Source organism: Populus alba, chromosome 10, assembly GCF_005239225.2.
Source record: "Populus alba chromosome 10, ASM523922v2, whole genome shotgun sequence".
Classification (NCBI taxonomy): Eukaryota; Viridiplantae; Streptophyta; class Magnoliopsida; order Malpighiales; family Salicaceae; genus Populus; species Populus alba.
The window spans coordinates 6,426,361-6,448,799 of record NC_133293.1 but is presented as its reverse complement, the minus strand read 5'-3'; the positions used below and the strand labels follow the sequence as shown (position 1 = coordinate 6,448,799).

General features: G+C 37.4%; 2 protein-coding genes and 1 long non-coding RNA gene across 7 annotated transcripts; 1 reads left to right on the top strand and 2 right to left on the bottom strand.

Annotated features, from left to right (window-relative positions):
- The first annotated feature begins 430 nt into the window (after window positions 1–430).
- LOC118045361 (cysteine-rich receptor-like protein kinase 2) lies at window positions 431–5,473 on the top strand. Of its 3 annotated transcripts, none has more exons than XM_035053964.2 (9): window positions 431–817; window positions 1,293–1,381; window positions 2,413–3,202; window positions 3,328–3,441; window positions 3,575–3,714; window positions 3,817–4,027; window positions 4,211–4,445; window positions 4,579–4,729; window positions 4,845–5,473. In XM_035053964.2, exons 3-9 carry the CDS (start codon window positions 2,437–2,439, stop codon window positions 5,181–5,183), a joined length of 1,956 nt encoding a protein of 651 aa, XP_034909855.1. In that variant the 5' UTR covers window positions 431–817; window positions 1,293–1,381; window positions 2,413–2,436; the 3' UTR covers window positions 5,184–5,473. The 3 variants fall into 3 exon arrangements, with proteins under 3 accessions (XP_034909855.1, XP_034909852.1, XP_073267750.1); XM_035053961.2 differs by having other exon boundaries at window positions 973–1,381; XM_073411649.1 differs by lacking the exon at window positions 431–817 and adding an exon at window positions 838–1,187.
- On the bottom strand, window positions 5,326–7,741 carry LOC118045363 (uncharacterized). Of its 3 annotated transcripts, XR_012170868.1 has the most exons (5): window positions 7,299–7,740; window positions 7,118–7,216; window positions 6,908–7,032; window positions 5,768–5,873; window positions 5,326–5,659 (listed from the first exon to the last, which is right to left on the bottom strand). It is a non-coding gene; the product is annotated as an uncharacterized lncRNA (long non-coding RNA). The 3 variants fall into 3 exon arrangements; XR_012170867.1 differs by having other exon boundaries at window positions 5,326–5,678; window positions 6,908–7,216; window positions 7,299–7,741; XR_012170866.1 differs by having other exon boundaries at window positions 6,908–7,216.
- A 3,545-nt stretch (window positions 7,742–11,286) lies between these two features.
- LOC118045420 (homeobox protein knotted-1-like 6) lies at window positions 11,287–21,070 on the bottom strand. Its single transcript, XM_035054043.2, has 5 exons — window positions 20,572–21,070; window positions 20,194–20,313; window positions 19,925–20,060; window positions 12,044–12,282; window positions 11,287–11,728 (listed from the first exon to the last, which is right to left on the bottom strand). The coding sequence occupies exons 1-5, from the start codon at window positions 20,842–20,844 to the stop codon at window positions 11,567–11,569; spliced, it is 930 nt and encodes a 309-aa protein (XP_034909934.1). The 5' UTR covers window positions 20,845–21,070; the 3' UTR covers window positions 11,287–11,566.
- Window positions 21,071–22,439: the final 1,369 nt, after the last annotated feature.

Below are 22,439 nucleotides of genomic sequence, written 5' to 3'. Positions count from 1 at the left end.
ACACATGAATCCGGATCTTCAAAATTTTAAGGCAACGAATGTAATAACTTTTGAAGCACCCACATTTAACTCTGTTTTAGCTGTACTCGATTGATCATCTTAAAAAAATATCAGAGTAAATTAAGAAAGAACGAAAAAAGAAAGGAAAGAATAAAACAAACGCGTCAGTGTGAAGTCAAATATGGTTAGCTTGAGATTTTTCGGTGTACAGCGCCCCAAGGCTGAGGTTGTTTTCAACGTTGAAAAAAATTTAAGGTTGCATTAATAATTTATAAATTGTTGAGTGTGCAGAGTTGGGACTAGAAATTTATTGACGGTGATGATGATGCGTGATGAATCAAGACAGCCTCACGATAATCATAACGGTGGTGATTATAGCCACAATTTGTCCTTATAATAATCAATATTTTCAAAGTAGTGGTATAGGAAGTAAAATCATGAGGAAATTTCTTCTTCTAATAAATGGATTAATTGAGTGCGCATGAAAACCCGAATCTAGCAAAAAGATAAGCACCGGTTCGTCTAATTATCCTTCCCATAGATTATAGAGAAATTTCCGTTGGTTTTCCGTCGAGATTCCTTTCGAAACGACTAAAACACCACCGCAGGTTATATGCCACCAAAAACATGATTATGATTTATGCGGCTTATATGGCGTTGCGGTGACGGCTCTTAAGTGGAAGACTCAGAAGTCAACAGTTAACTTTCTTTCTAGGCTCTCATGGATGACAAGACAAGTAGTGCCTTCCTCTGTATCCATTCATCCAGCAAGGCACTTCGATCTATACATATTATTGTCTTCCAAAACCATTCTCTGGTAAGAATATACATACTCCTGAAAACACTGCTCTCATTGCCATTAGACTATAATTGAGAGGGAAATGATTTGCCCTGGTTTTTAACTTTTTTATGGTGGTATCAATTGCTTTGAAATCGAGTAACATTTGAATCCATCTGGGCTCAATTGATCAGATTATGAATGTAGAGCTCAAGTTGCCAAATTGAGATAAAAAAGGGCTGAAATTTATATTGGATTGATTACTCACCGTCAAACGACAGAGCTGAAGAGTGTAGAACCGCGTTTCTGCCATATTTTTTTATTGGTTTTTGAAACGACTTTCGGTCTCCTTCTCCCTTCTCACTGTTCTTCCCTTCCCTTTTGAATTTTTAGAGAGATAGAGAGAGAGGTAGGTGCCGTTTGTATCTTCACTTTGACTTTAGCGCGCTACCTTAGCAATCTTGTATTCAACTACTCAGATAATAATAATTTTCTTCTTCTTCATCTTCTTCAGTTGTAAAGTTAGAAACAGAAAAAGCTAAGACTTTCTCCATTATTGCTCAAGATCTCTCAGTTCAGCTACTCTACACAACACTAATTAAGGTATGTATGTATGCATGCAAATCTATATATACAATTTCTTTTCTTTTCATCTTTATTTTCTTTGATAGACTAATAATTCTATAAAAAAAAGAACTTGACGTTGCAGAGGTAGCTAGGAAAGAAGCTTAATTTAATTAGAAACTCATCTCGCCCTGCTAGTCTAGCATGATCAAGAAAAACAATACTAACAAGAATCATTTTTTTTTTTTTTGTAAGAAAGGTAGTCGTTCCTTCTTTCAGTTCTTTGTTCTTTGATTTGGCTGCCCGACATAGCTGTCGAAGCTAGAATATTAGATCAGAATCGTGTAATCAGGGACATTTTTATGTTTTTTCTCTGTTCCTCTCACAAAAAAATAGACAGACAAACTACTCAACCACGTGTTCGAGGTTTTATCAGTAGTTTTGTATAGGCCTGGGCTTAGGCGTAGCCTAGCTGTCACCGTCTTAATGTCTTGCTAAAATCTTTAAGAGGATGGATGCGATCCAAGAGAGGGTGGGGTAGGAATGGTCCATTGCCTTTTTAGATAATTAATGCTAATTAATGCCCCACGCTGCTTCTGTTTCATTTTGGAATTTGACGGCAAATTCTTCTTCAATCAAGATGAGCATCGGGTTTCTAGTACCATTGGATCTTTCCCAACACGCATACTTACGGCTGAGGTGGTTTCTTTCTTTTCATCTTGTTTCCTCCCTTGTGAGATATATCGTGTGAAAATGGTGAAGAAAAACAGAGTGTGAAAACAGGAAACTGCATCAGGGGTGTTCGGCACCAAAAGAGTACCTACTTTTTTTGACTTGAAAAATGAAGGAACCCATGATCTGCATTCTGTTGAGAGTGCCACAAATAAAAAGCCGGCAACTACTCCAAGCCTTATCTATGCCCAGCCCATTTCCCTTTCTCGAGTGGTTACTCAATCCATAGTTTTGACAGTTCTGGTCTTTGTTGTGTTTTCATTACTCTCGACGTGCTAACCCTTTTTGATCTTAGTCATGACCTGAGATTTTCTAACGACCTGATCCACCTTGCACAGCCAATCCTATAATCGAAGCCAAAGATGACAAAAGCAAACCAATCGATCCCTTACCAAAGGATGTTCTTCTGCTTTTTTGGGTATGTTTTGTTGCGTGAACGGGTGGTGGTCGGAGATCCTAGATCCCAGACGGTCCAAGTTATGTGTGGACGCCAGCTGGAGCACAACGCAACCATCTTCGTGCCAAATTTTGTTGCCACAATGGAAAACATCAGTGAACAGATGCGTGTGTCCGGCTTTGGAGTGGCAGTTTCAGGCTCCGGACCTGACATTAACTATGGCCTTGCTCAATGCTATGGGGACCTGTCGTTACTTGACTGTGTACTATGCTACGCGGAGGCACGTACGATTCTTCCACAATGCTATCCTTATAATGGGGGTCGCATTTACCTTGATGGTTGCTTCATGCGAGCTGAGAATTATAGTTTCTATGAAGAATATCTAGGACCTGGAGATAAGGCTGTTTGTGGAAATACAACTCGTAAGAATTCAACCTTTGCGGAATCGACAAAGCAGGCTGTCTCACAAGCAGTCACTAGAGCATCAAATAATCAAGGTTATGCACGGGTACAGCTCCCAGTTCCGGGCACAAATGAGTCAGCTTATGTGTTAGCTAATTGCTGGGAGACATTAAATGCAAGCTCTTGCAGGGCATGCTTGGAGAATGCCACTGCATCTATATTGGGATGTTTGCCTTGGTCGGAGGGCAGAGCACTATATACTGGGTGTTTCATGAGGTACTCGGATATAGATTTTCTCAACGACGAACGTGGGAATGGAGGTTCTAGAGGTAAAGGAATTGCATTCTCTTGTGTTGCAAAGTTGCTATGACTGAATGCGGTTCATATATATTTGAAGTTCTTACACTAATAAACTTGGCCTCGTGATTCGTGCATCTGGATGAATGAACTGCAGGGAGCATTGTGATAATAGTTGTTTCAGTTATCAGCTCTCTGGTGGTTTTAGGACTTGGAGTATCTATAGGAGTTTATATATGGAAACGCAGATATATAATGAAGAAAAGAAGAGGTAACAAACTTCCTTTGTGTGTGTTATCTGATTCGGAAGATACATAACGCTCACAATCTGACAACTTATAACAGTATTGGTTATCGTTGACATTTTCCTTGACTTCTGGGATGCTTGTGTCTTCATCATACAGGTTCTAATGAGGCTCAAAAGTTGGCCAGAACCCTCAATGACAGTAGCTTGAACTTCAAGTACTCGACACTAGAGAAGGCTACTGGATCTTTTGACGACACCAACAAGCTTGGACAAGGAGGATTTGGATCTGTTTACAAGGTTGTTCTCTACTAGTTTCATTATGATATGTTAGTACTAATCAAATTCTTCTAATAACTAAATTAGACCAGGGTTTGTCTAAGTTTTATTTGTTCATTGCAGGGAGCTTTACCTGATGGAAGGGAGATTGCAGTGAAGAGGCTCTTCTTTAACAACAGACATAGAGCTGCGGATTTCTACAATGAAGTAAACATGATAAGTAGTGTGGAACACAAAAATCTGGTCAGGTTGTTGGGGTGCAGTTGTTCTGGACCTGAAAGCCTTCTCGTCTATGAGTTCCTGCCTAACAGGAGTCTCGATCGTTTCATCTTCGGTAAATACTATAAATCTACATTTAAACCTTAGTTCTGATATTGCAAAAATGCTATCAATAGAGCACTACCGAAGAATACTCGCCTTACTGCATTGCTGATTGTCGCTGTTTTTAGTCTGAGTTGGAGTCGGAATGCTGACTGAAATGGAACTTGATGGTGTTTTCCATATCTAAATGTGGCAGATCAGAACAAAGGCAAGGAGCTGACCTGGGAGAAGAGATATGAGATAATTACTGGCACTGCAGAAGGTTTAGCCTACCTTCATATGAACTCCAGTATCAGAATCATTCACAGAGATATAAAGGCCAGCAATATCTTGTTAGATTCAAGGCTTCGCGCAAAAATTGCTGATTTTGGGTTGGCCAGGTCTTTCCAAGAAGATGAGAGTCACATCAGCACAGCCATTGCAGGAACATTGTAAGTATCTTTTGTTCAGATATTTCCAAAGTGCTCAAAAGACAATTAGCTAGCTCAGAAATCTTGCAGTACTTTAAATGCAAATTAAAGTCCTTGAATATTCGAACAAGCAATGAATTCAAATAATTTGCAGGGGTTACATGGCTCCGGAATACCTAGCCCATGGTCAGTTAACAGAAAAGGTAGATGTCTACGGCTTCGGGGTGCTTTTGTTGGAGATTGTTACAGGAAGGCAGAATAACAGGAGCAAAGCCTCAGAATACACGGAGAGTCTAGTCATACTAGTAAGTTTCAGATGCTTTCCATAAAACCTCTTTATTGTCTTTAATTTATGAAGTATTTAAGAAAGGCCGGTCATTTAACTTATCCATAAATCCTCTCTTTTGTGGGAGAAAACAGACGTGGAAAAAATTCCAGGCAGGAACTGTGGAGGAGCTTTATGACCCAAATCTGATGCTGCACAACCACCATGACAACAATGTTAAGAATGATGTTAAGAGAGCAGTGCATGTGGGCCTTCTGTGCACCCAAGAAATCCCATCACTTCGACCATCAATGTCAAAGGCTCTACAAATGCTAACAACTGAGGAACATCTCCCTCGGCCCTCTAATCCCCCTTTCATAGACGAAATGACCATGGAACTCAAGGACACATGCGAGGACCCATGTTACCCCCTTAATTATGGTACTTCGGCATCAATCGCCACCATTGAAAATAGTTCCTTCCGGCCAAGATAGCTTCAAGACGGATGAAAGGTTGATTTTACAAAGGAACATTGCACCATACTGCCAGTTCCACTAATTCAAGCACCGTGTCTTGCAAGAAGAATATGATGGTGGGCATGTGAGAAGTTGTCAATAAATTATACAGTTGTAAAGATGAGATTGAGTGCAACAATGCCAATTCCTATATCCATCATGGAGTTGGACAAGAGTGCATGACAGTGTAAAGTTTTACTGATTGATTTAGAAAATTTTGTAGGTTTTCAATAAACAAATCTAGCTGAGGAAAACTAGAATTACAAGTTTTGAGATCTTTTTGAAAATAAAAATCATGTAAGAATACAGACTTCTTGATTGAGGGGTTGACATGCATTTCCTCTTCCATCAAGGATGCTCTTGGGCAGGAAGTTCCAGTCGAAAAATAATACAACGGAAATGTATCATCCATGTAGCCAGATTGTTTGTGGCTTTTAGCTTATCATTTGTAATACCTGAGTTGCAGTAAACATTCTAAACATAAAAATCATCAACCCCTATATATAATATGTCCTTACCCAACAAAAACTTTAAAAACATGCTGTTAAAAACTGAGAACCAACCTCATCTAGCGCGTGGCTACTACATTCCCCATTAGGCCTCAACTAATCTCATAGTGTGTGGAAGTACAAAATCCTGCTTCCAGAGCATGTTCTCCCACCTCCTTCCCTGTATAAGAAAAACAAATCATGTCACCCAACTACAAAAAAATAAAAATAAAAAACTCTGGAGGAGAAGCATGATCCTTCCAAGCATGATAATCAGCTTGTCATCTCCTTCCATGCTACAGTTGTTAGAAAGTATTGTAAAATTATTCTTCGAACCTCATCTAAAAACTTAAGCTTTTGGGTTAATTTAATTCTTTAACATGATATCAGAGCCTTAATGACCAGACGTTTACAAGTTCGCACTTGTGAGGGTATATTAGAAAGTAAAATAATTGAGTTGAGACGATTCTTTAACATAATGTGCTTCAAACTGATGGGCTTTGTCAATTATGAAAGGTGGGCTAAGGAAATTCCCAGACATAGAGAGTAATAGGAATTATCGGGAAAAAAAGACCTTATCATTGACACAGACAAACAATTTGATATGCAGTGTTTGGAGGATTGAGCTTTCATCAGATTTCAAGATTTGTCTACTATGAAATCACTGTTCATCTAATCCAGCAAAAGGCATCATAGACTACAAGTTACAGAGGAACAACGACCCTGTTAAATATTCTCCGATTGAGCCCTTCAAATATTCATACTCTTGGCAAGACCATATGCAGTTGCCACAGGGACGACAGCATTGTCAATCATCCATTCCTTGTGACAAGAAACATACAAAAGAATTTATTTTATCAGATCTTGATTAGGAGCGAAATCTACACATATCTGATAATAAGTTCTAACAAACATTCTTAGAGAGAAGGTTAAAACCAATAGGAAAACTGTTGTTTCAGAGCCTACAGCTATCAATCATCATAGATAAAAGGACAATTATTCATGCAAAAGCATTCGTTGCTAAGGATCGGATTTCATTCCTCTGAGTCCAACAGGCACATTATATCAACAAACATGGAGAGAGAAAAAGAGGCAGAAAAGCACTCTTCATTTTGCAATTAAAATCAAGGACTGATGCTTTAGAACTTGTATATGAACACAAGGGTGAGAAATGTCACGATTTGTTAATTCAAACAAGAGGGAAGAAGATAGGACCTGGTCTCAGTACTCTAAACATCTCCTGCAAGGCCTTCCGCTTATCCATCACATTTTCGAATCCCATAACCTATGGGAATAGCATCAAAGTAACAATCTTGGAAGGGCAAATCAGTCGCCTCGTCCTCAACGCACCAGTGATCAATCAATGCAATGTAAATCAGGTTATCCAAAATGTTAAAATCACTAGGTGCGAAAAAAATCTCTTACCAATGCTCACTCGATGCTCTTGCAGTAAACCTTTGAAAGCAAATGTTGCCGGGACGAAGCCATAAACAGCTGCTCCTTTGAGAAATCAAGATTACCCACCTGCAAATTTTGACAAGAAATTATTTCCCATTGCTACAGATAATTCAAGCACAACTAAGGATTCAGTCTTTCAGAAACGAACCTTGCCGCCATTGGAGCCAACTTTTTCAGACAGGAGAAATGCTAAATCCCCACTTCCACAACACAGGTCCAGCACGCAGTCTCCCATTTTCGGTGTCCCAATATCATTCTCTTTTTTTTCTTACAAGAAAAAAAACAAGAAAAAAACGAAAGAAAGAAAACACGTTAATTACCCAGTCGAAGACACGGCCATAAGTTTCCAGATACGATGCTGACCCAAACTCAACAAATCATTCAACTGTGCAAAACAAAAGGGGGGGGGGGGCAATGCGGTTGAAGAGCAGCTGGCGTTCGTTAGCTCAACGATTGGATGGGTATGGGAAGGTGTCGTCGACAGGATGAAGATTTGTAACCAAAACTTAGCTGCAGCTGAAGTGATGCCATGACACCCGAGCTCTGTTTTTATCTTCTCAAACTTTGTAGTTGATAAAGAGACCAAAGACTGAAAAATAATTGACGTATTTCAAGAAGCTCAAAACCGACATGGCAATTGTCTAACCATTCATGAAATCTTGCGGTTCAGAATTGATGAGGTAATTTACTATCCATGTATTACATTAACACCAAATGTTTATGCATGAATAAATACTATCCATTCAAGATTTATCAAGCTAGTATCACGACCGTTGATCAAAATTGACATGATTCCTTTTGTGATTCACCTCACTTGCATCATGTCTCCCAAATTGTAATGGACAAACTCAGCTAAACTGTTGCTTTCTGTTGCACCCGATATCACGATGACCCTAAAAATTAATTCTTTTAAATTATGGAAAAAGGACAGATATCTAGCATCTGGTTCTTTAGGGGAAAAGGTCTCGTTTCAGGAGTCGCCACCTAGTATTATGGTCACCAGGAATCCTAACTGGTCAACAGAGATTCTATGGTTCGGGACTGGTTACGTAAAAGGAAAGATATTATCACACCTTAAACGTTCTGCCTAAGGCAAACTGCATTTTTGTTTTTGTCTTAAATTGCTCAATTTTTATTGGTCTATGTTCTGACGATTTATTCACAACATTCCTGACTCTGGCGTCAGTGAATATTTAACTACAAATAATTTCAACTTTGGCGTTGGTAATTATTACGTAGTTAATAAAATAAATTTAGATTTAATATTTTTTTTATTTTTCCCGACTCTAACGTTAGTGAATAAACAAATAAACTAAATTTACGCATTCACATATATTTTTATTTTTTATGTAGTTAACATAAAATAATAAAAAAAATAATTTAATCAGTGTTTTTATTCCTGACTCTGGCGTCAGTGAATAAATAAATAAATTTATTTTTTTTTTTTATACATGCACATGTATTTTTTTTCTTGCTAAATAAAAAAAATATAACGAATAAAAATAATATAACCTTAAACCAGTATTTTATTCCCGACTCTGGCGTTGGTGAATAAACCAGTAAATTTATATTATGTTTATTCATGCATACACATATTTTTCTATTTTTTTTATTTCTCCTATTTTATTTTTATTTTTTTTATTTTTGGGGCTGGGTTGGGCTGGACCCAGCCGGCCCAGCCTGGTCACTGGCCCAAGCCAGTGACCCGGCTGGGCAAAGGCACGCACCACGCGTGCGCGCCAAAGTGAATTAAATCTAAACTGCACAGTAAAAGGAACGAAAACAAGCTTACATGATCTGCAGACATTACAGGAGGCGATGAAGACGATGGGGATGTGGATGCTGGTCTCTGCGTCTCCTGCTTGTGTTTTCCCTTTGCTTCCCCGATCTTTCTGTTTGGACTTCTTCCTCTGCTTTTAACTCTACTCGTCGCCCCGGTTATTGGCGATGGAAGGGACGAAGACGATGATGAAATGTTGGCTCTTTCCTGCTGGGAATTTATTTTGATTCTGGGTTTTCGTTGTTTGCAGGGACGAAGGCAGTGGCAGAGCCAATCCTCGTCTTTGTATATTTGTTTTGTGTTTTTCAGGTTTCTTTTCCTTTGCTCCTCCTCTGTGTTTTCTTCTCTCTGTATTCCTTCCCTCTTCCCCCTCGCGAGGTCTCCTTTGCTCAGCTTTTATAGAACCAGCGGCAGCCTCGGTGGTAGTAACGGCTGGCCTCCTAAATGCTTCGTAACCAACGCTTTAATGAAGAAACGTCCGCGCCAACGGACGAAATGCCTTCGCCTTTAATTGCAGAGCCGTTGCAGAGACGGTGAACAGTTGCAGAGTAAAGAGAAAACGATGCCGTTTTGCTGGTTGCGAATTTGGTCCTTGATGTTTTGAAAGTTTGTAGTCCAGTCCGTGGGTAAATTGCAATTGAACCCCTGCATCTCAGCGCTATTTACACATTGGTCCTTGGATTTTAATTTGTTGCAATCGTGCCCCAATTAAACTCCAAACTTTGCTATTTCTTCAATTAAGTCCCTGATTTCATTAATTTAATTAAATCCAAAGTCCAATTAAGTCTAAAATTTATCAATTCTCCAATTAAATCGTTGATTGGATTAAATAAATCAATTCCAAGCTTAATTAAGTCTCAAAACTTATCAATTCTCCAATTAAATTCTTGATTGGATGAATTAAATCAATTCCAAGGTTAATTAGATTAATTCCAAAGTTTAATTAAACTCCAAAACTTCCAATCATGTTGCCCTTAACCCAAAATTTAATTCATTTTACTTTGGTTTGTTTTCATCATCATTATTATTTGTTTTCATCAATTTTTTTTATCCTTTTCAATAAATAAGATAAAAATAAAAATAAAAATAAAATGGTAAAAAAATGGGTTATGACACTTTCCTTGAAAGTGGCCTTGGGGAGGATATAATTAAACACATTAATTTAACACTTTAATGTGTTTAAACTTTAATCTTCCTATATAGAGAGGGACCCGGCCAATCCGAGCATGAAGCCGGGCCAGGTCTAAGTAAAAACAGCCAAGGATTTGGCCGGGTAAAACCTGGTCAGTCTGGTAAGTCAACCCGAAACCCGTTCAACCCAGATAAACTTGGCTGAGACCCGACCTTATTTTTTTTTACAACTGTCTTGATCTTCATCTTCTCGTGGCTGCTGCAATAAACTTCTTGTTACCGGAGAAGCAGCTGGGGTGAATGTGTGAATACCAAGTGGTGTAACTCGCTTGACGATCACTGACTCGTCGATCCAGTTCGGCCAACCTCCATGTTCGACCACTTTAACTCGGTTAGTCCCATTACGAGTCAAGAATATATAGATGTCTGTGCCGAGTTCCTCTACTTCACCGCTCCATCCTCACTCTCCATAAGAAGCGATAGTTGTGTAATGCAAGAAGGAGAGACTGCAGGGCTAAAATCAGCAATTCCATGCGAGGTGAGTCTCCGAGTCACCCTGGTTATTAACTCGGGTGCATACACTGCAGCCCAACTCGTCCTTGGCTCGCCTGGGTTTTCATGTGTTGACATGTATAATTGTATACTAATCTCCACTCACAATTAAAAACATGAAAACCCATGCGAGTTAAGGACTTTTTTGGCTCACCTCTCTTTCTTTACCAAATAATCTCCACTTACAGTGGGCTTATCCTTCATCGAAATTCCACCTTTTCCATTCAATAAAGGAACTTGTATAGGTTTAGAAATTTCAAAGGCTGAGCTTGATTGGGCGGATCATCTCTTCCTTCTGGCTCCATCTATGGCTTATAGATCTTGGGAATGGTTTTCAATGGGCAACCCTGGAAGTGAAGAGACTGAGTAGAAGACTTACTTTATTGGGATGTTTTTTTTTTTGATTAAGCTAGGTCAATCCATCTGACCCGTGACCCGATCATTAAATCAGGTCAATCACCGGATCGGATCTAAAAACTATGCTTAAAACACTTGAAAAAATATATTTTTTATATATCAACCCATCAAAATAATAATAAAAATTCATTCAAAAAATATTAATTTGAATTCCAGGAGCTCACTCCGGACGGAATTTGTCAAGTGATTTTGTGGGGCAGAACAGTGTCTCCAAATGAGAGGTTGCAGGTTTTTTCTCCGAGCACAAGAGAGTGGCAAGATGTTAATTCTGTCAGACTTTGATTTATATGAGCAAATCTGAATCTCAGTAGTCTAAACAACCAGGATAGACCTCGAAGATTACACATCTTCTACAGAATGAGCATAACGCCAAGAATAAGGAGTAGATTATTCATTCAAACTATGTAAGCATTAATTGCGAATATACATGATGCAAAATACAGTTAATCTTCCTTTCTTTGTTGTTTCCAAAGATAAACTTTTCAATGCCAGCAATGTTGCGTTGCATAATGTACATGATGAAGCCAGCAGGAATATCAGTCGTCTTCTGTAAAGAACTGCCCAGAAAGATTATCCATAACAGCAAATTGCAGGTTCTCAGATGGTTTCCAGTGGCGCTTACGTTGATTTATAAACCAATTATTAATTTGCTTCTGATCTAGTCCCGTCGATTCGGCCAATGCTATCTTGTCAGCTTCCTGGAAAGATGATTAAGCAAGCAAATTATCGTCTTACCATCGTTGAACTTTGGAAAACAATTAAAATCCTGCCTGCACAAATCCATAGCATTTACATATATATATGGCTACCAGCATCAAATGAAACATCTACACCCGGCGCCCCATCTGTAACTCGTTTATAAGAATCAAAAGACATAATGCTACCCTTCTCCGTTTCACACCTGAAGATAATTTTGTGCGTTCTATGATATCCTATGCATCGGAAATCAGGAATAGCATATTTTTAAAATAACTAAAATAGATGCAGCCTCAAGAAGAGAGAGAGATACACACAGTTGGATATGGCCATTTATAGTGAGCATCCCACCATCCAAGTAGGGTTTGCCTAGCTTCCTTCGGTAGCTTTCCTTTCTTTTTTTTCTTTGAGAACTCCAGCTTCAGCGTACCAATATGACTTCCAAACCTGCGGAGAAGTTTATCTTTAAGCTCTCGGTCTTCACCACTTGGTTGAGCTTCATGCATATCCAACTCCCCTCCACTTAACTCCTCATCTGAAGATGCCGCACCTTCATCTACACAAGTGAATTGAAAAATCCTCAAATGGTTTATGCATGCACAAAATACATAGAATCAACAATATACATTCGTTCATTTATCCTACAACTAAAGACTTAATTGAATCGAGCTGGTGAAGTTTCAATTTAACGTTACTAACCCTGACCCAGCCCTTTAGAGCCTGTGAAAAACTACCGAAAACATTCTTCCATTCCTATAGCCAAGATGAGCCTCCTAGTCCTAGTGAAGGATAACCGAAGTGATTGGTTATCATTTTTATTGATCATCCCATTACACCATCCGAGCACAATAATAATTTAGGTTTCAGTAGTACTTCTTTAACAAACGTCGTTGCTGATCAAGAGAAACGTAGGAAAGATAACACTCCCACTCTCTAATGGGTGGAAATTAAGGATATGTTTGTTATTGATTAATAGCAAAAATAATGTTAACAAAGTGAGATTCTGAAGGATTACCATCAGATAAGACAGATAAGAACGGTTACCATCAGATTCATGCCATTAATCTTGATTCAAAAATTACTTCATCTCTGACCTTGAGTTATATATGCCATTGTTTAATCATTGAAACATTAGGTCATTATTGCATGCAGAAAGAGTTCATTCTCGTCATTAATCATGAGGTCTTAAAACACATCAATGACCAACATACGTTGAGCAACCGCATGTCCTGTTTCTAAGAGTTTACTTTCTCCTCGAGGCACCAATCAGACAGGCTCAACAAGGTGATCGATACACTAGTTGGTGGGCTACTCTTCTCGACACCATACGCCTCACTTTGCAAGGTTTGACACTTGTTTATTCCAAAGCAGCTATTAGCAATGAGTGAAGTGATTAAGCTATTTTTCACAGTTACTTGTTTAGTGGTTTGCAAATGTGTATTCTAGACTGTTTTTTCAAGAATATAATATTTGTGAGCTGCAAAGCAAGGGTTTCTTCGAACGTGATAAGTCTCTGTTTTGCTCACCTCTAATTACTATTGGCCTAAGTTATCAAGTCCATTGGCACGGTTTCTTGTGGTGTCTCGTCTGTCAGCGGTCTATGCACACCTCTTCCAGCTCTTTGGATGGATGTTAAGATTGATTTCCCCCGTCTCAAGAGTTGTGGACTCTATATTTTTGTGGTAGTGGATAGGTCCTCCAACACGGGCCATTTCAATGCTTACAAGAAAACTACTACATTGTCCAACTCTACTTCAAGAAGGTAAGGTGGCTCACTTGCATGGGATTCTTAGGTCCATCAAATCTGACTAGGATACCAAGTTTATGAGCCATTGTTTATAGGGGAAGTGGGGCATATCTGAATTTGAATAAAGCCTCCTGCTACTTCCAAACAATTGGTAATCGATGTTTAGGGATTCTTTTAAAGAGATTGGGGGGGAGAAAATTAAAGAAATGGAATCTTGCCTTATCACAAACTGAGTTTGTATAGAATAGTCAAGAAATCACAGCACTCAACTTTGTCTTTTTGAGGTTTTAACGTATGGCTAGAATACAAACATCAAGCGTCCTTGACTTGGCGCCTCTTCCCTGTATTGGGTACTTGAGCGTCAAGGGAGAACACATGATTAGGTATCTTTGGGTGGAGGGTTCATGATTAGGTTGAACAGACCATCACTGATAGTAATCCAAAATATAAGTCACTGCAGTGAGGTCGCTTTTGAGGTTGAAAATACAATACGAGCTATGCTTACCCATGACTGGTTTCCAATGAGAGAGTGCAGCAAGCTTTGAAAAACAAAGATGGCAACAAGCTTTGAAAGACAGATGGGGCCGGCCTTGTGAGGTGCTGTAAGAACGACAATTCCTAGAGACTTTGTCTTCCTAGTTATTTAAAGAACTGTAACGTCTTCAATGTGCAGTACTCAACTTAGAAGTTCTTTCTAGCCTAGGGAGAAGCAGGAGATTTTGAAGGAGCTACCTTGACAGAGCACACCAGCTCAAGGATGGCGAGAAACATCAGTTCAGGTAGATTTGGGGATTTTTATTTACCCTTTATTATTTTGACCATAACTTTTTCTGTGAGTGTCAGAACGAATGCAAATCACCTCTATTCAGAGAGCTTGTTTCGTGAGCACATGAAGACAATCAATCATGCTCGTTTGGGTTTTGTGTTTTTTACTATTTTTGTTAACTTTTCGGGATTATTTTATGGTGCTTCTTATTCCGGTTTCTGCTTAAGTTCTATCTACTTGTTTTAGATAGTATTTTTATTTTATTGAATAATTAAGATTAATTACCTTTTTTTTAATAAACGTTTTAACCCTAGCTATTTAAGCGTGACTTGTGAGCTATTTTTCAGCATTCAGGATTTCATTTCATGTTGTGATACCTTTTAAAATGTTAAATAAACAATAATTATGCAAGAAATAAATCAACTACGAACAATTAAGAAACGTAATTTTAATCACGATAAGAAGAGGTTTCTAAGAGAACAATTTCATATGAAAGTATCCTTATTTGTGAATGACCTTTAATTATTTCGTAGGTGACCCACAAAAATCACTCTGACAACTCAAGCATGAGAGGAGATCTGACCGTTGGAAGAAGGAAAAGGAAGCAGAAGATGGAGGACTTCAAGTCTACTGTTTAGATCAGTTATTTTTAAAATATTTTTTATTTAAAATAATATTTCAATACAGTATATAAGGAAGTAAAAATAAAATCAAGATATTTTTTTTAATAAACAATTAGGATCCTGATTTTATAGATGGTATACATTCATAATTCAATACAATACCATTTCATATGAAGAGAATGTCGTATTTAGACATGTATTTTCTTGATGACAAATTTATGTATAATACATGCGATTAAAAAAGAAAAGAAAAAAGCATGGTGGTTTCACCGGAGGAGCCCTTAAAAGTTTTCACTTTTCCCAAGTTAAAAAAGTTGAAGGTCAGGCAGCGTTTCGTTTGGTTATATCATTTGTCAGTGAGAGGCAGACTCAAGGAGTTACTGCGGACAAGATGGTAGCCTATCAAATCAAGCTTGCAGAAAAGACTGGAGAGAAGGTGAGGTTAGATCTTCAACCAACGATCTCAAATTATTGAGAACAGAAAATTGATGGCACCAAACCAAGACAACCCTAGTAATAGCCATAATCAGAGCTCTTTATAACCCTAGCAATAGCTATAATCAAAGCCAAATAGCCTTCTGATATAATTAATCCAAACCTCAATCATCTCTAAACTTCTATTTATGGAAGTTGCTAGCGTGACATGAATATTGATTCTTCCCAAAGGAGTAAGATCTCTGCTGTTCATAAATCTAATAACAAGAATAAGATAAGCTACGGTTTTGCTGGCAAAGAGTGCGTATGTTCTGAGATAGTTTTTGTAGCTGTGGTTTATATAGTTTTGTTTTTAACCAGAGTTTTAAGAGAATGTTTAATGGGATACTAAGCTAACCATTTCTAACAGGGCCGTACTTGTGAGTGAATTAGAGTTTGATGGAGCGAACAAATCCTCCCAATGGGGAAACAATCCCGTTGTCTTCGATTCAATTATTGTTATTTTCCATCAGACCTTAAAATAATGCTAAACGTTACGGGAAATTGTGGACAGCGACGGGAAGCGGGATGGGAGAAGTGAGAACACGCTGGAAAGAAGCCAAACTTGGGGACCCGCAACAACCCAAGTTCGAAGCTGAAGGATAAGACACGTGTGAAGCACATCAAGAAGCACAAAGACCCACAAAGCCACAAAGAAACAACTGTCCATGGAAATGACAACCACTAAACTATACATTCCATATAGCAGACAGAAACAATAGCTAGCTAGAGCAGGAACAGGTCCTGCTCAGTGCTAGTGTAGAGGCAAGACAAGCAGAGATGGCATTCAATGATGAACTCTCTCTCTCGCTCTCTCTCCCTCCCTTTGGTCTTTCTTTATACAGAAGGAAAAAAGGTAGTTGGATCACAGCGAAATCTGCGGGAGTCCCATGTGAACTCCGGCCACCCGCCCTAACCGGGCATAAAGACCCGTAAAGTAGCCTTCATTAATTTAGCCTAACCCCACCTGTACCCACCGCCTACCCCACATGCATTGCATACCAGATAACACCAAACAATCACTCTCCTCTCCTCTCCGAGCAAGTCAAGAACTACATGCATGCTATGCTATATGCTATAACAGCATGTGTTTTTGAGGGAGCACCACCTTGTGTCTTCACCTGTCCAACTTTAAGACAAGTCTACATATATTTTGAGGGAGCACCATACCTGTCCAACTATCAGACAAGTCTACATATATTTTATTTAGCACGGACAATAGATGGAGCACCAACTAGCTAGAGCATTGATGATTCATTAATAGACAGACGCACAGACTTTAAAAAAACTAATCATCATGTGCTCTAGCATGCATGTTTTGCCGAAGCGGGGAACCTGACGAAACAAATAATGGACATCCAGGGATCCCGTAGTAGCAGCACCAACACTTTTGTCACAAATAATCCTCTCCACTAATGCATGTTGCAATTCTATTTAGTAGCAGAAAAAATGATTATATCTTGAATCTTTATCGATTGCAAAATTCAACTCAATATTGACTGCGTCATATAAGCCAAATCAATTTCGAGGAAAAGTAGCCATGGCAAGTTCAAATGTCTTGAGTTCCAAACATAATGGTAGACCAGTTTTTATCAGCAAAGCAATCTACCAAGTTGTTTTTAAATAAATAGCATTACAAAATGCATGGGGGACATATCCATCTAAGATCGACTTGGAAATGAAATGAAGGCAATACATAATTACAGCTAGCTAGATAGCGGCATCATCAATAATAATAATAATAGATAATAAATAAATAGCAGACCTGAAAGGATAACACAAAGTTAATAGCAGCCTTGCAGATATGCACCTTAGCACAATCAGAGCACGTGAATGTATGCTAATATGTAGTGTCCAATTGACATCCGGTGTCATGTCTACAAGTCTTAGCAGACGTTAGTCTTCTGAAATATTAAAAGATTTGAAAATCCACTAAAGCAGAAGAGAAAACAAGAGACGCGGGGAAGGGAAGATGAGAAGATGAGAAATGATACGAACATCTAGCAAAAGGGCAGCCGGTACTTTCGAATGAAAACAATAATATAAGTTGCCAACTAATACCAACCAGATAAGTGTGATTTCACAAGCTTTATCACGTTTAAGTTGATAATCACCCTGAGAATCTGAGGCTGCGATGCCCCTTTCACATGCAAGACCTCCACTCATGCTTAAAAAAAGTGTTATTCCATCCTGTCTTAAGGGTTCTGACAAGCAAGGGAAGACCTAATGCAGTCAGCAAGTGCAATTTGTTCTAGGTTTACTTCTACTTTTCTGCCATTTAAAAAATAGGATTCAAATTAAGTTACACGGCCTCAAAAGAGTTTTGAGGGTTAAAATATCAAAAAGCAACTTTATGTCATATAGGAGGTTATCATCCAGCCTCGAGCTGGTTTCTTGTAGAAAGTCATCATTTATACTCGTGAGATTAGTTAGATTCCATATGTTACGCGACAATCTATTGTTGATGAGGATTATAATAACAAAATACTCTCTGTTTATACAATTATCCATGCTTGAAATCTAAACAGCTACCAAAAAGATAATAGCTGCGGCAAGAGCACTTTAGAAACAGAAGCCTGTCAGTTCTTAAACAATTTCTAAAGTTCAATTTTTCACACTCCACCATCCTTATCCATGCTCTATTGGAACTTGAATTTCTTTAAAGTGACCATACTGGGTATCATCACAGGTCAATGACATTCCCATTGGAACTAGGCAAGCCCAATTTATTTTACAACCATGTGAAGGTCCAAAGCATGCAGCATATACAGGTAGTCTGAAACATAGATTTTTGCGTTTACTTGGAACCATGCGCGCCAAAGAAAGGAAAGGCTAAATGCAAGGGAACTCAACCACTCAAATGACGAATTCCCATTAACCGAAAAGAAAACTAATTCATAAGATGAAAGTAATGAAAATTAGCCTTTAATTAATCAGAACTTCTATAACTCATTTGTTGCTCTCGGGAATAAAATTAGAGCAGTGCCTTGCAATAGGCTTTGAACGAGAGATAATTTGACTAGTAAAACACTATCAAACAAACACAAGGCAACAATATTGTACCATCTAAAGGTTTAAAAATTATTTTAAGATTGTGAGGAGATGTATTCTCATCAATTTAGAGGAGCATTATCTATGGTATATGCACAAGCCAGCACACAAGCTACAGTGAATGATTTCTTATCTTTCTACAAGACTGCATCATTCATGATCATATTCATAGGCAAGTTCAGCTAAATTATTACTTGAGAATGTTCTGTCTGCACGGGAATATCCATGTCAAAGAAAACTCAAGCAGCTTCAAGCTAGTTAGGACTCTAGGGCGTGACACTAGAAAATGCTCTAATCTTTTAACTATCACCATTTTATTTTATATATATATAAGCATGCTTGGGAAAAGCAGTGATCGACAAGTGCAACAAAGAAACAAGGCCACATCAAAACAATTTCTAACAGCAAAAATCCCTCGACTCTTTTCTTGGTCTAATTAGCTATGCACAAATTTTTCCATGTTCGAGTTTCTCAGCTTAGCAACGACACCATACTAGTTAAACTAAACTATATTAAACTAATCACATCAAGGTATCAAATAATGTTTAAAAAAAAATCAACGGCACGCCACATACATTAAGAGTGCAAGAGATGTAGAATGGCACCTTTCATTTACTTTGATAAAATCTCAAACGGTGAATTGGCTGGTCAAGTTAGGACTTGTGCTTCTACCAAGAAGCATTAACTAATTGGTTCTCCATAATCAATGGTCTTTTAGTTGGAAAGGCACACGCCACTGTACAAATACTATCGGACTACTATTTAATCCCTGAGCTCTGAAATGTCAAATCCAGAATCTCTAAAACAAAAGGTTCTACTTTGAAGCCTCATTTTTCGTGAAACCGACAAAGGAGGGAAAGAAGAAGAAAGCGAGAAAAAGAAATTAAAAGGAAGGACTCGCTACAGAAAGGGTGAGTGGGAAAATGCAAGTAAATTCAAGCTCATGCAACGATGAACTGAAAAGGGAAAAGGTTCGAAGACTGTTGCAAAGTCCATCACTGCAGAACCATTAACCTTCTTACTCCATCATTTACAAAACAAGGACGAGAAATATGACATGAGATCATAACAAACCCAAATTACCACAAAGAGATTTAAGTATTTCAGGTTATAAATTCAAGAAGGAAGTGTGTACTATATTTACTTAAATGAGCAACAGTTGTTGCTAATGTAAGATCCAAGTCACAAGTGTCTAGCTAGCTAGGGTTTTTGTTGTTTGTTTTGCTTGTCTGTGATGTTACCGCTGTACCCGTATTCTTCGATTGTTCTCTTATCGATAAAGGAGTTTTTGCAGATAATAAAGAAAGAGGAAAAAGAAAAATGTCAGTAACTAGGTAGGACTAGGAAAGCATGGCCAAACTCATTTGGGTTTTATGTATGATTAACACCATGAGTAAAAACACATGAATCTGCTCTTGAGACGCATTGATAATGATGAGAAGATTGTAATTTGCACTGATAATGCAATAACAGAGAAGACTACACAAGTATAGCACAAAAATCAAAGGATCTTCCATGGAAGGAGAAAGAGACTGACCAGAGAGGCTTCTGATGGAGGCACCGGTGCAGAGATTTCGAAGCTGCATTTCAATCTTGTTCAAGAAGGTTGTTGCTTCATCTAAAGGCCTTTCAAGATCAGATTTATACTTCACCAACAAATCACAGTAGGTTTCCTACAAAGAAACACAAGGCAGATGAGAAAAACCCAAACCCCATAAAAATATATATGTAAGTACATATATATATATATATATATATATATATAGAGAGAGAGAGAGAGAGAGAGAGAAGGGTGGGGGAGGGGACCATGAACTCGTCTAGCTCGGGATCAGCTCCCCAGTACGTGGAGACAGCGCCTTGCTTGAAAAGGTCGTTTTCTCGCCGGATTTCATCCAAGAAACACGCTATCCCCGGAGGCGCCCCTACCTGCCAAAACAAAACAAATTCTCTAAAGCTCTATATGCGCTTCATGAGCTAATATATAATTCTCAAAGTCCCAAATAAGTCGTCGAGAAATACTTCTAGCCCTTTAATAGCAATTTATAAATAGATTAGCACTCAACAACTTTTTCTTTGCCTAGCTACTAGCTAGGTCTTGTAGCTTCCATGTATATAATAGGAGTAAAACTGTTATCAATTCAACTGCTGCTAATGCTATGCTTTCAGTGCTAGTTGGATGATCACCTTCTGGCAATCGATATAAGCCTCGAGTAAACGAGGATAGCAAGGATGCGAGGCAATTTTGGCTTTGATCAAAGCGGACATATCTTCTTCTGTTCTGATCGAAGCCGCCTCTGAAAGCAACTCTTCGGATCCAAGAATCGGAATCCGCAGCCGAAGAGTTTCCGAAGACAGCAAGCTCTGGTACTCCGATTGTAAAATCAAATCCTCCGGCGACATCAACGCCTTGTCTGAGTAGTCCGCCACCGTTGAGTGCAGACCGTACGTTCCGTCCATATTAGCAGAAGGAAGAAGGCACAGGCAGCTTGGCCTTCTAACTTTGTTTTCTTAGCGTTTTGTTCTTAATTTGTAGTTTTTCTATGTTTTTGGAGTTGGAGTTCCATTATTAAGGACTCTTAAGTTTGAATTTGCTGGGACTAGAGAAGCTGAAAGGGGCCTTGGAGGTGTGATCTTATGGCTGACATATAAACAATGGACAGATGTTCAAGCAAGTGGGAAGGGAGGATGTCATTTGTGAGGAAAAAATGAGAAGATTTTTTCACCCTCCTGTTATTTTTACCTCTGTGTTGCGTGATTTTTGCAAAATTTTTATTGGATTGCTGTTTTTTTCCCTCTTCTTTTGTTTTTGTTTTTTTTTCGTGCAACATGCCATTTTATTGTAAGAGTTTGAGCTTTTTGAAAAAAACTTAATATCTTTTTTATTTTCAGATATTAATATTAAAAATATATTTTAAAAAATAAAAATATATTATTTTAATATAATTTTAAATAAAAAACAACAACTATAATAATATTAAACAAACAAAATTTTAAGACTACCGATTAAAATTCAAAACCATGTATTAAAAATATCTACGAGGATTTGGGATTATCATGTGTTAAAAATATTTTGATTTTTTTTTAATTTAATTCGTATGTAGGGATTTATAGGAGATAAAGCTTAAAATAGAAAAACATTAGAGCTAGCTTTTTAGAGTATAAAGTACTTTTAGCATCAGCATAAATCATGTACAGGCCAAGTAATGTTTTTAAATTTATAAAAAAATAAATTTTAAAATAAAAAAGTGTGGATAAATTTTAAAATTAAAGAGCAACAGAGTTACTTAGCTTCTTAGAATATGGATCAGTTTTAGCATCATCTCAAATGATCATGTCCAAGTCATATGATGTCTTGATAATTTAGATTATGAAAATAAACAAGATGACATGTTTAAAATTAAAAAATATTTTTTTTTAATCAGTGATTAAGTTAACATGATTAAGAATATATTAAGCAATTACCTTAAAATACTTCAATGCATTTTTATCTTTTAATTATTTACTAATTTGTTCTGCTTCTCGTGTAGAAAATAACTCATGTACATCCGAAAAGACTTTAAGGTCTCATTTGTTTGTAGGAAAGTAGTTTTTTTTTGGAAAGTAATTTTTTAGAAAAATAAATTTCAAAAAAGTAAATTATTTGTCGATATTTGATAGTGTCATGGAAAGTAAATTGAAAAATATTTTTCAGTATTTTGTTATGCTATATAAAATGAGCTAAAAAATAACTTATTAATGTTTTTTTTCAAGTTTAGTAAAATAATAAAGAACAAATCTTATAAATTTAAAAGTTGAATGATAATAGAATTAAAACAAATCTAATTTTATAAATTATTTCAAATAAAATAAATAATAATCAAAATAATAGAGATCAAATCTAACAAATAAAAAAATTGAAAGATTATGAAATTAAAATAATAATAATAATAATTACAATTTCATAAATTATTTTAAATAAAATAAGTAACAATCAAAAGAATAAGAACTAAATTTGATAGAAAAAAAATTTCAATTTAAAAAATAATAAGAGAAAAGTAAATAACAATCATAAA